The sequence below is a fragment of the Borostomias antarcticus genome (genome assembly GCF_949987555.1).
Source record: "Borostomias antarcticus genome assembly, chromosome: 8".
Lineage (NCBI taxonomy): Eukaryota > Metazoa > Chordata > Actinopteri > Stomiiformes > Stomiidae > Borostomias > Borostomias antarcticus.
In genome coordinates, this window is record NC_140241.1 from 11,782,434 (window position 1) to 11,796,518 (window position 14,085).

The window sequence follows — 14,085 nt, forward strand, 5'->3', positions numbered from 1 at the left end:
AGTAGTATTATAGTAGTATTAATATTACAGTAGCAGTATAGTGGTATTATAGTAGTATTAGTATTATAGTACCAATATTATAGTACCAGTATTATAGTACTAGCCTATTAGTATTGAAGTAGCAGTATTATAGTGGTAGTCTATTAGCAGTTTATTAGTATTGTAGCAACAGTATTATAGTAGTAATCTATTAGTTGTCTAATAGTATTGTAGTCTCAGTATTATAGTAGGATCTTAATAGTATTGTAGTACCAGTATTATAGTGGTAGACTATTAGTAGTCTAATAGTATTGTAGTCCCAGTTTTATAGTAGTATCTTATCAGTATTGTAGTCCCAGTATTAGGCAGGTGCAGATGCTGGGGTATGTTTGTTTTGTAGTCCCAGTATTAGGCAGGTGCAGATGCTGGGGTGTATTTGTTTTGTAGTAGCAGTATTAGGCAGGTGCAGATGCTGGGGTGTGTTTGTTTTGTAGTAGCAGTATTAGGCAGGTGCAGATGCTGGGGTGTGTTTGTTTTGTAGTAGCAGTATTAGGCAGGTGCAGATGCTGGGGTGTGTTTGTTTTGTAGTAGCTGTATTAGGCAGGTGCTGGGGTGTGTTTGTTTTGTAGTATCAGTATTACGCAGGTGCAGATGCTGGGGTGTGTTTGTTTTGTAGTAGCAGTATTAGGCAGGTGCAGCTGGGGTGTGGTTACCTTGGCGATCTGGGCCTTCAGATCGCGGAGCTCAGCGTCCAGCGAGCGCTTCTCCCCCAGCGCCGTGGCCAGGGACGCGTCTTTAGAGTTCAGCAGCGCCTCCACATCCTTCAGCCTGGCCAGGGCCGCCTCCAGGTCTGACTCCTTCTTCCCATTCCTGAGGAGAGGAGAGGAGAGATCACATCAGCTGCTCAAGGTCTTGAAATGCCTGTGAGGATCCTGGTAGTGTGATTCTCTTAGTGACGATATTAGCAGAATAGAGACAGCCAGCCATGGCAGTGCGATATCATCGGGTCAGTGCAGCCTCGCTCCACAGTGAAGGTCTTATGGAAATGACTGATGATGATTCAGCCTCTATTATTCAGCTGCTACATGAAAGTGTTGTAAAGTAACCCTCGGCAGAATACTAAGTTAGTTAGTTACATAACTTTAATTGTGTGATGTGCGTATTCAAATGTAGCAATCATCCCTAGGACATTAATAATACAGTTTGTATTAAAAATGTACCAGCGGTTCATACAAGTCCAATTAATTCACTAGTCTACCAGGGCCTTTCTCTCTTAGTGATCATACATAGAAAGTAAGTCAATTTGATTCAAATACCACTTCTCACACAGAGGACTCACAAAGTGCTTCACACAGGTTAAAATGCACACAAAGAATCAACAGAATTAAACAAACACAGGAAAAAGGACAACAGTCATAGACAGTCAAATTTGATTCGACACACACCCATCTAAACAGAACAGTCTTTAGCTGCTTCTTAAAGATGTCCACAGAGGCCACAGCTCTCAAGTCCTGAGGAAGAGCGTTCCACAATCTAGGAACCCCAGACTCAAAGGCTCGGTCCCCTCTGGTCTTGACCCTGGCGTAAGGGACGACCAGCAGAGCGTGGCCAGCATGCGAGGGATGCGGTCAAACACGACGCCTGCTCTGACCAGGACACCCAGGGCCGACGTAAAGAGACCCGAGGTAACGTTACACCAACCCGCTGGCTTTATGAAGATGGCAGAGAAGTAAAAAGACCCTCTCACGGGAATCGGAGCTGAATTAATAAGCAGTCACATTTGTTTGCATGTGCGTGCGTTTAGTCTACTGGCCTCCCTAAACGCTCAGCAGGAAACAATTTGCATTTCTGGTGGAGAACGGAAAAAACCCTGGATGGGTACGAGGAAAAAACACCACCAGGAGAAGAGGAAGAGAGCGAGGCAGCACCGGTCTGAAGGTCCGGGCAGGAAGTCCCCCCCCCTTTCCTGGCCGTTATTGCATCTGACCCCCGTAGTGAAGTGTCCATTGTTACTAATGATGGCCATCTGCTGGGGAGACGGCTTCCAGACCGCTGACCCGGCAGCCATGATGAACCCTACACGCTCCCATCACGGTCCCCTACATGCTCCAATCATGGTCCCCTACACGCTGCCATTACGGTCCCCTACACGCTGCCATCACGGTCCCCTCCACGCTCCCCTCATGGTTCCCTACACGCTCCCATCACGGTCCCCTACACGCTGCCATCACGGTCCCCTACACGCTGCCATCACGGTCCCCTCCACGCTCCCATCACGGTCCCCTACACGCTCCCATCACGGTCCCCTACACGCTCCCATCACCGAACAGACACCACACACACTGCTGGACCATTCAATAAGAAACATGAAAAAGCCCACACATACTATGGGACCATTCAATAAGAAACATGAACAAGCCCACACACACTACTGGACCATTAAATAAGAAATATGAACAAGCACACACACACTACTGGACCATTCAATAAGAAACATGAACAAGCACACACACACACTACTGGACCATTCAATAACAAACACACACACACACACACACACACACTACCGGACCATTCAATAAGAAACATGAACAAACACACACACACACACACACACACACACACACACACACTACTGGACCATTCAATAAGAAACATGAACAAGCCCACATACACTACTGGACCATTCAATAAGAAACATGAACAAGCCCACACACTACTGGACCATTCAATAAGAAACATGAACAAGCACACACAAACTACTGGACCATTCAATAAGAAACATGAACAAGCACACACAAACTACTGGACCATTCAATAAGAAACATGAACAAGGCCACACATAACTGGACCATTCAATAAGAAACATGAACAAGCCCACACACACTACTGGACCATTCAATAAGAAACATGAACAAACACACACACATAACTGGACCTTTCACTAAGAAACATGAACAAGCCCACACACACTACTGGACCATTCAATAAGAAAAATGAACACACACACACACACACTACTGGACCATTCAATAAGAAACATGAACAAACACACACACACACACACTAGCGGACCATTCAATAAGAAACATGAACAAACACACACACACTACTGGACCATTCAATAAGAAACATGAACAAGCCCACACACACTACTGAAGCATTCAATAAGAAACATTAACAAGCCCACACACACTACTGGACCATTCAATAAGAAACATGAACACACACACACACACTACTGGACCATTCAATAAGAAACGAACAAGCACGCACACACTACTGGACCATTCAACAAGAAACATACGAACAAACACACACACACTACTGGACCATTCAATAAGAAACATCATGAACAAACACACACAAACACTACCGGACCATTCAATAAGAAACATGAACAAACACACACACACTACTGGATCATTCAATAAGAAACATGAACAAGCCCACACACACTACGGGACCATTCAATAAGAAACATGAACAAGCCCACACACACTACGGGACCATTCAATAAGAAACATGAACAAGCACACACACACACACACTACTGGACCATTCAATAAGAAACATGAACAAGCACACACACACACACACACTACGGGACCATTCAATAAGAAACATGAACAAGCACACACACACACACACACACTACTGGACCATTCAATAAGAAACATGAACAAGCACACACACACACACTACGGGACCATTCAATAAGAAACATGAACAAGCACACACACACACACACACTACTGGACCATTCAATAAGAAACACACACACACACACTACCGGACCATTCAATAAGAAACATGAACAAGCCCACACACACTACGGGACCATTCAATAAGAAACATGAACAAGCCCACACAAACTACTGGACCATTCAATAAGAAACATGAACAAGCACACACACACACACACACACACTACTGGACCATTCAATAAGAAACATGAACAAGCACACACACACACTACTGGACCATTCAATAAGAAACATGAACAAGCACACACACTACTGGACCATTCAATAAGAAACCTGAACAAGCCCACACACACTACTGGACCATTCAATAAGAAACATGAAACACACACACACACACACTACTGGACCATTCAATAAGAAACATGAACAAACCCACACACACTACTGGACCATTCAATAAGACACATGAACAAGCACACACACTACTGGACCATTCAATAAGACACGAACAAGCACACACACACTACTGGACCATTCAATAAGAAACATGAACAAGCACACACACACTACTGGACCATTCAACAAGAAACATGAACAAACACACACACTACTGGACCATTCAATAAGAAACATGAACAAACACACACACTACTGGACCATTCAATAAGAAACATGAAGCACACACACACACAATACAATTCAATAAAAAAAACATACTAACACACACACACACACACTGTACTATTCAATAAGAAACATGAACAAGCACAGAAGCTGTAATATTCTGTAGAAACATACACTTAACTTATGCTGCCAAACCCTGCTTATACCATAATGCACACGCACGGTCACAAAGGCACACTAACATACATGCATGTGTATGAATGAATGCATGCATGCACACACTCACACACACGCGCGCACACACACTTTGCAACAGACCCTCTTTCACACACCTCCCTCACTGCTCATGAGGATCATCTGCTTGTGGCGTGGCCCCGCCCAGTTAACCCTCGCTGCCCTGACCGCCCACAAACGGACACATTCATTCAGGATTCAGTCCCACACCAGAGACGACGCCCCCAGGAGACACGCACACACACAGACCTCCACATACTTAGGAAAACGGACACGGCACTAAATTTAATTATTTCGAGATTCAATCTAACCTCACTTGTGACACTCCAGACACTCTGGGTCAAGTTGAGGCCTGCGTGTTTTAGACCAGGCTAGCAGCTTGCAGCCTTCAGTGGCCACTCACAGGGACTGGTGTGTGTGACCTCTGCTGTGGAGAGAAGCACTGAAACTAAAAGAAATTATTTCCGGAAAGTTCCCCCGTCCACATAAGCAGCTATGACAGCATTACGTGTTTGAACGCCTAGGCCTGACGCTGAGGTCAGAGATCCTAAGAGTCACATACGCACACACAGTCACATGGTAGTGTTAACCACATAAACACATCAACTGTCACAAACTCGTACTTGTAAATCAACAAATGACCACCTATATGGACAGATAAACAAATAGGTAAATAAAACGGCTACTTAAAATCTTTAAATGCCATTTTTACAACCAAAATCCAACAATATATTGGGTTTAAGCGCATTTGGCCGGGGTGAGTTCCCCAGGCTCACACAACTACAGCCCCAGTAAACAGGAGTGTTGAGGCTGGCTCATTCCCAGATGGTGTGGGAATATAAAGAGAGTGTGTGTGTGTGTGTGTATGTGGAGGTAGGACTGCTGGTTGATCCTGTGCTGTGTGTGTGTGCGTGTGTGTGTATGTGACCTGTGCAGAAGCCTACCAGCTTCATCATCCCTGTGTTTGTTGGCTCCAGGCATCTCCAGGATCTGCTCCAGGATGTCTCCCCAGCAGCACATCTCACTCAGACCAGAGGGAGGAGGCGCTATTGTAGCTAGTCTCAGGAATCTACAGACAGAGGGAGAAGGTGCTACTGTAGCTACCGCCTCGGGAAGCGGTGGGACTGCCTACCATACGCATCGGGTACAAGAGCAAAGAGCCACTGGGATGTTAGTCACCGTTAAAACAGTCACGTGACAGGAGCCCCCGTTCCCCTACAGCCTGGCTTCACGTGACAGGAGCCCTCGTTCCTCTACAGCCTGGCTTCACGTGACAGGAGCCCCCGTTCCCCTACAGCCTGGCTTCACGTGACAGGAGCCCCCGTTCCTCTACAGCCTGGCTTCAAGCGACAGGAGCCCCCGTTCCTCTACAGACTGGCTTTACGTGACAGGAGCCCCCGTTCCCCTACAGCCTGGCTTCACGTGACAGGAGCCCCCGTTCCCCTACAGCCTGGCTTCACGTGACAGGAGCGCCCGTTCCCCTACAGCCTGGCTTCACGCCCATCTGTCTGCACACGTCTGTTTACACTATCCACTAATCAAACACTTTCAATCCACTAATCAACCGCTAACAGAGCCTTCCGCCTGGCCCCACCCTCACATGTGGACCACCCCTTCAGAACCAGATGTGGATGGACTTCTGACTGATTCTGTTTATCTACATTGCCCTGCAGTTTATACTACAGTAGAGCAATCTAAGCCAGCACAAGCAGAACCATAGTGGAGAGAGAGGGGGAGAGAGAAGGAGAGAGAGAAAGATGGAGGGAGAAAGAGAGAGGGAGGGAGGGAGGGAGAGAGAGAGAGAGAGAGAGGAGAGAGAGGGAGGGAGCGGGAGAGAGAGAGTAGGAGAGAGTTAAGGCTGGTGTATTTGTGTAGTGGTGTGTGTGCGCCACTCCTCGTGATTAAAAGGGCATTGATACCATCTGTGAATGAGTCAAGAGAAATGGCGTGTTTACACAGGGAGAGAGCGCTATACACATTAAGCTGTCTGGACTTCATAAGTGAAACAAAAAAACGCTTCTCGAGTAGCCGCTGTCCTGTAGTCACAACAGTGAAACTCCTCCGTGGCAGAGACCAGGAAGTGATCGGGCTGCCAGGGCAATGCCAACACAGAGGCCGGCTTTAAATAAAATGATCAGGAGCTTTTAGACATATTCCAACATGTGAGTCATGGTTATGGAGAAAGAGAATGGTTGATGGTAATGAGGGTGTGAGAGAGAGAGAGAGAGAGAGAGAGAGAGGGGGGGGGGGGGACAGAGAGGGGGGAGTAGGGGGAGAGAGAGCTAGACAGAAGGAGCAAGGAGATTAGAGCTACAGTGTTGTGTGAGGGAGAGAGAGAGGAGGAGGAATAATACAGAGGAATGTGTTGGCTCAGCCCACAGCCCTTTGGGTGACTCACTGCTATCTTTGTCCACCTCGGTGACGAGCGAGGAGCCCACCTCCTTCCTCCTCCCCTTCAGAAAGCCCACAATCCTCCATGTTTTGCTGTGCCGTTGCCATGACGACGACGGGGCCTAGTCGTCAGGGCTCCGGCGTGGCGTCCTCTCTCTCCCTCTCCCACACGCACGTTTTTGGGACAGGGGAAAAGTGGACCTTCCATGGTGGACGGATGATTATTTTCAGGACGTCTCAGACATTTTACAGCGTGGAAAGATCTCAAAAAGGGGCCCGTGCGGAAAATCTGGCCTCTAATTTCTACAATATGTCCGACGCATCATTGACAGTCTGACAGGGATTTATGGACCTGGCAGCAGCCAGCGTTGTCGAAATGATAATTATGCACTGAACAGACGAAACCAAATCCAATGATTGAAACTAATGCTTCAGATGAGGTTTGTTTAAAACAAATAACACTGTAGTGACTCAAACCCTGGTAGAAATATAGAGGCCTACAAAAACATGAAGAATGACTAGTTAGATACAGACTACATTAAAAAGGCTCAAGCCATCACATACTTTTATCACTACAACTGGGACATGTTGTCAACCTTGAGTACACAAAAAAGCATTTCGGGTTTCCCATACATTAAAATGTTCCATCTCCAAAGACATAATAACGTGGTTTAATAAAGGTTTGCTGGTCAGCGTCTCAGAGATAAACCATTCCCTGATAGAACTCTATCATTCTAAGCTGGCCATGTTGCGTCTTGTAAACCGAGCCCTCCTCCAGCACACTTCCTGTCCGTCACGGAAAGTAGAGCGCTTCAGAACCTCCACGCCTCGGCCAGAGCAGACCACTGCGGCTGGAAACACTTCACCACCCCGGCCACTTCCTGTGTTACGACCAACACCACCCCAGCCACTTCCTGTGTTACGACCAACACAACCCCATCCACTTCCTGTGTTATGACCAACACAACCCCAGCCACTTCCTGTGTTACGACCAACACAACCCCACTGCAGGGAGCCGGGTCTGCAGGTTGATCTTGTGGTTTGTGTGTGTGGAGGTAGTACTGCTGGTTGATCTTGTGGAGTGTGTGTGTGGGTAGAGGTAGGTCTGCTGGTTGATCTTGTGGTGTGTGTGTGTGTGTGTGGAGGTAGGAATGCTGGTTGATCTTGTGGTGTGTGTGTGTGTGTGTGGAGGTAGGACTGCTGGTTGATCTTGTGGTGTGTGTGTGTAGAGGTAGGACTGCTGGTTGATCTTGTGGTGTGTGTGTGTGTGTGTGTGTGTGTGTGGAGATAGGATTGCTGGTTGATCTTGTGGTGTGTGTGTGTGGAGGTAGGACTGCTGGTTGATCTTGTGGAGTGTGTGTGTGGGTAGAGGTAGGTCTGCTGGTTGATCTTGTGGTGTGTGTGTGTGTGTGTGGAGGTAGGAATGCTGGTTGATCTTGTGGTGTGTGTGTGTGTGTGTGGAGGTAGGACTGCTGGTTGATCTTGTGGTGTGTGTGTGTAGAGGTAGGACTGCTGGTTGATCTTGTGGTGTGTGTGTGTGTGTGTGTGTGTGTGGAGATAGGATTGCTGGTTGATCTTGTGGTGTGTGTGTGTGGAGGTAGGACTGCTGGTTGATCCCGGGCGCTACTACGGTGCTGTGACTGTGTTCAGTAGGCGTTCAGTAGGCGTGTGTGAATATGCGCGGGCGTGGCCCCTCTGTCCATGAGTCATCGCTCAGCTACTGTGTTCTCCTGAAGAGGGAACACTCCTGGTACCGCCCTACAATCCCCCACAAAACCTGTAGAGGTTCCCAAAACTATTTATAGCTCCTTTCCATTCCTGGACATTCATCAGTGTAACTCTACGTGAAGTGGAACATTTCTGCATGTGGAGGAGGCGGAGCTTACAGGGGGGAAAGTGAGCAGGAGAAGGCCGGTGAATAATGGGTTCTTGGTATTTATAACAGGGGTCCAGAAATAACACTGGTGCTTTCCACAGCCAAGAGCCAGACTACACACCGTTCTAATGGACTGATCCATTATACAGGCACTAATGAATGCACCTATGCAGCGGCCAACTGTACTGTTAAACAGATCAGTGTCTTACTGTAGTTACTGGAGAGTGGAGGGTGATTACATTATAAGCACCACAGGGCTGATCCTAGTGGATTGTGCAACATGTTCGGGGTAAAAAAAAAAAGAGGAAAATAAGACAGGAAAATGTTGGCTGGCACAAAGTCTCTTCCTGTCTCTTCAGGGGTCCAGAACAATGGATTTGTTTGTTATTTGCATGTGTGTGTGTGTGTGTGTGTATGAATCACTAAGGAAACAAAACAAATTGCCAATTGCCAGAAATCATCCTTTCACATCCACATGGCCAGATGGTTATAGATGAGTTATAGACGAGTTTCGCCCTCCAATGCATGCTGGTGACCATGACTGACAGGCAGCCATTTTGATTTGTCAAAAAAGACAAATAAAAAGATTATATAATAATCATAAAAATAAATTATCTGATGAGAAGAGAGCATGTAATGCTCCTCAAACATCTTTCACTCATATTTCAATTGGTTGACTATGAAAAACACAGACGACCCACAGAGAAAGGGGTGCAAACCAACTGAACCTGTCCTTGCACGAACACCTCATAGATAATAATAATTCTCTGCTAACACATAGAAATGCATGGGTAGCAGCCAGGAAAGGGAGGTGGCTGATAAGCCCTCTTATCCCGGTCTGCCTGTGGAACACAGACCCTGGTCTCTTGCCGATGCTTAGTTAGTGATTCAACGCAGGCCCAGTCAGAAACCTTGCCCTGGTTCTTTGATTCTGCTCGTTTCAGCACGAGCTAGACATTGAATGACTGTGAACTGATTATCTACGGTGTGCTAACAAGGAACATTGTCGGTGAACGACAGCTAGGTTGTCCTTCTCTTTTGTCCTTCTCAGAATGAAAGCTCTAACAGTGCCTGTTCCATACAGAAAACACTGATACTGCAGGCACGATAACGTGATAATGCTCTGGTTGGTTAGATTATACGAACGTCAGCTCAAATCAACGTCACAAGAAGTTATGGAACAGAATACCATCACACACATCGGAGATAAGAACGTGATCCTCCACTGTGTTGGCTCTATTGCCAACAAGTCTAAACGAGTTCCAGAAAAGTATTTTCCGTGCAGCTCTGGTGCATCCAGCCTTGGTCCATGTAAACCATATAGGCGCTCTGTATATGCAGGAACAAAACAGCAGTGTGATTGGCTCCCATATCAAGTAAACATCTGTCCTCCCACAAGGCCTTCAGAGCCCCTCCAACCAGCTGTGTCGGGTTACTGTAGCTTTACTGCACCCAACCCATGTTGGTACTGGAGATGAGGCGCTGTGCTAACGCTAACGTAGCATGGACCTAAATCAGACCGCGTTTGTAGTATATTGGAAGGGGCTAAGATGGCTTTAGCATCGTCTAGTCTACTCGCATAGAAGAGGAGACACTTGGACAGGACAACAGATACGCCAACAGTTTGTCACAGAGAGAAAGTTAATGACAAAACACAGACATGCAAAAATAAAAAAATAAAAAAGTAAAAATCCCCTACTAGCATTAGCATAGACTCTCTCTTCCTAAGGGTTTCAATAGGACATTGAACAACTGCGTCTGATTAAGCATTGTGAACAAATCTTGGGTTTCATAAGCTCGGCTAAACAGCAGGGGTTGTTTGTGACAGCAGATGGAAAACATCTGGAAACATGTCTACCTCTCTACCTCTCCGCCCAGAGAGCTTCAGAACCCGTCACGTCCACCTGGAGGCCATGGATGGACGCGCGTGGACGTGGACCAGCAGAGAGGAGGAGGAAACCAGTTACATAACATACCAGAAATGGTATGTTTGTGGTTACGCCCACCTCGCCAACTACCAAAGGGGAACCTCACAATCAGTACAGTGTGAGTTTGTGTGTGTGTATTGTGTATACAGTACATGTGTGTATTGTATATACAATATGAGTGTGTCTGTGTCCGTGTGTATTGTGTATACTGTACATGTGTGCATGTGTGTATTGTACTGTATATACAATATGAGTGTGTGCATGTGTGTATTGTACTGTATATACAATACGAGTGTGTGTGTGTCTCTTTCTGCAGAGATCCAGTATCATAAGCGAGTGACTCATGCAGCTTGGCTGGGTTCTGCAGAAAAACCAGCGCTATGGAAACTCTGATCCACAAACACACACACACACACACTTTCCAGCCCACCGCGGCCTCCTCAGAACCACGTCCTGGTCTAGCGAGGTCCAAACCCGACTCTCTCATTACCCGAACAGCACTCAACCCAACAAAGAGCGCTCTATTGCAGCCGTCCAACGCGCTCAGAGGCCCGTCCAGCGCGCTCGCAAGCCTGCCACATCTGCTTCCCATCACGGCAGACTGCGCCAGGGCCAGAGAAGCAGCCTGCGCACGGCAAAGCAGACACAGCACCGGGATGAAAACACTCCCACTCGCACCTAGGGACAATCCCTGGAGGATCCTGTGGTAAAAAATAGACATCTATGGGAAAAACGCTGCGCATTCTGGCAGGGTTGTAAGTGACTTTGAACCCCCTTGACAACATTCCAGGTTGTGAATGGTCTAAATGTTTCACGGTAGTCAGTGAGCCTGCTGCCCAGTTGGTGAAACAGCTATTGTACAGGGCTTATAACAGAGACTAGTAATCCTGGAAGCCTTGAAGGGCCTCACATTAAAGGGGAATTATCAGAAAATATCCTTTAATAAGCGTGAATGAATAATAAGTTATATCCAAATCATGAATAGCTTAGCTAGCGCTCAGCATCAAAGGATCCTGTCAAAGCGCCGTTCGCCGTCTCTGGCCCACATTCAAATCGTCCAGGGAGCCTTCAGTCTAGACCGCAGCGGCTCGAGACTCTGAGACGGGCCGCCTCGCGTCACATGATCCAGGCTGAGGTCATACTGTGGAAGCGTGGGGCTTCCCTGGGGGGCGGCCATTACAGAGAGCGCCGACACCAGCGAGATCCACTGAGGGCTCATGGGAGAGGATGCAGGACAATAAGCTGCCATGCTACACATTCCTGCCCCGAGGGAGGACAAGATCAGCATGCTCTGGCTAAGTGTCTGTTCTGTTCCATAAACAATTTATATTTTGGAAAACAAACACTAACCTCATGTACAGAGATATTTCACTGAAGTTTGGTCTTCCTTGCAATATTAATCTTTTTATAAGCATCTTTTCTAATCGTTCTTTTCCAGTCTGTAGTATGGGTGTGTTTCTGTCCCCTATCAGGTGAACTTTCCCTTCTCCGCGGGGAAATACAAGCGACTCATAACTGGAGCTGTTGGGGGACAAAAGACGGCACTGAAAGAGGGTTAAGAGTTAAAACCACCACGCATTCAAATAGCTTCATTCTACCATCATCCACACAAGAGTCCATGCTTTGTTGCCGATCAATAACAAACTTAAAACGCGCAGCATCCCTCCTGTTTAAGGTCAGCTTGGCCGGACGGTCGTGATAAAACAGGAGGTAGAGAGCATTACATCAGCCACTTTGTTTAGAATTCTCCTGAGCTATAAGTAGGGCTTTACACATCGACAACACGGTTATCGCTGATATCTGGGGCTATTATAAGACCCCAGCCTGCTCCCATGACGGTGTTGACCCGGTCTATGTACCGCTCGTCTGTCTGCCGTTACACCCTAGCTCCATATCTCCTACCTCCTCTTAACAATGCCCTGGGATCCAATACATTATCTTTACCAATTATTACGAGTACGTACCAATACATTATCTTTATGAATTATTACCAGTACCAATACATTATCTTTATCAATTATCACCAGTATGGAAGGGGTTTGACCATACCAATACATTATCTTTATCAATTATCACCAGTATGGAAGGGGTTTGGTCATACCAATACATTATCTTTATCAATTATCACCAGTATAGAAGGGGTTTGATCATACCAATACATTATCTTTATCAATTATCACCAGTATGGAAGGGGTTTGATCATACCAATACATTATCTTTATCAATTATCACCAGTATGGAAGGGGTTTGATCATACCAATACATTATCTTTATCAATTATCACCAGTATGGAAGGGGTTTGATCATACCAAAAGACACACTCAAACTGCTGTGAGCGTGACCTCACAGCGGCCAGGTAACCACGTAGAATCACCGCCTCCATCCTGAAGATGGCAGCGCAGCAGGAGGCCGGTCTGTGGCCAGCGTGTGACCAGGAGGAAGCTGGACAAACAGCCGTTGATAGTGGAGGAAATGGGTCTGTGATACTTCCTGTTCTCTAGATAGTCCCTGATGCCTTCTCAAAATTACACAGCCTACAGCAGCATAGGAACCACACTGTGAATGGATAGGATCTTCATGTGAAAACAATCAACAGTCTTTTTAGCTGTGTAATGATGCTTTGACCACCCTACCCCCCCCCCCCCCCCCAAAAAAAAAACAACAACAATTGCTTACTCGTGTGTCAATGAAGACAGACGATAGATTCGTCACAGTAGAGTTGGCATGGTTGTTCATATGGACTGTCATCACCACACAGGCGTCTATTCATCTGTCCGGGGGAGGGCGGGGGTGGGGGCGTGGGGGTTTCCCCGCACAGCTGGGTGTCTGCCGGCACAGCTGGGGGGTTTGCCGTCACCAGACCCAAACCTGCCGCACTTCATCGGGACATGATATTATGCCGACCGAATGACTGAACTAGAACTTGACAAATGTGGGTAACATGGAGCACGAGACTTGCGCTCCATGTTTTAGCTTCTAGCAACTCGCGACCTAACGCTTCACAACCTCCCCGCCTAGCGATGCCTGCTATTGCCCGCCAGGCTCTAAGCCAGTCTCACATTCCACCACCACCTGTTTTAGCCAAATAGCTCTTTTCTACCGTTGTAAATAAAATATTTACGAGACAAAGACGGCCTCTAGCTAAGAGCAGTTAGCATTCTAGGCCAGCGACTGCTGCAGCCCCAGGGGACAGTCCCATGTGTTGACCGCAGTAACTCAGCACACAGAGGCCCAGTCATGACCGCGGGCCCGACAGGTGTGGCCCGGCCCAACAGCCCTGAGACGGGACAGCTACTGCAGGCCTGTTGTGCCACTTCTGCCAAATCAAACAGGGTCACATCAGTCC

The 14,085-nt window shown here is 47.1% G+C and overlaps 1 protein-coding gene across 1 annotated transcript in view; it reads right to left on the reverse strand.

Moving 5' to 3' along the window:
- Positions 1-14,085, reverse strand: part of lmna (lamin A) — a gene marked incomplete at both ends in the record, with an annotated part of 28,489 nt that overhangs the window by 7,093 nt on the left and 7,311 nt on the right. Inside the window, one exon of the mRNA XM_084441711.1 lies at positions 693-849. Within this exon, the coding sequence (XP_084297837.1) occupies positions 693-849 (157 nt within the window). The remainder of the gene's footprint in view (positions 1-692; positions 850-14,085) is intronic.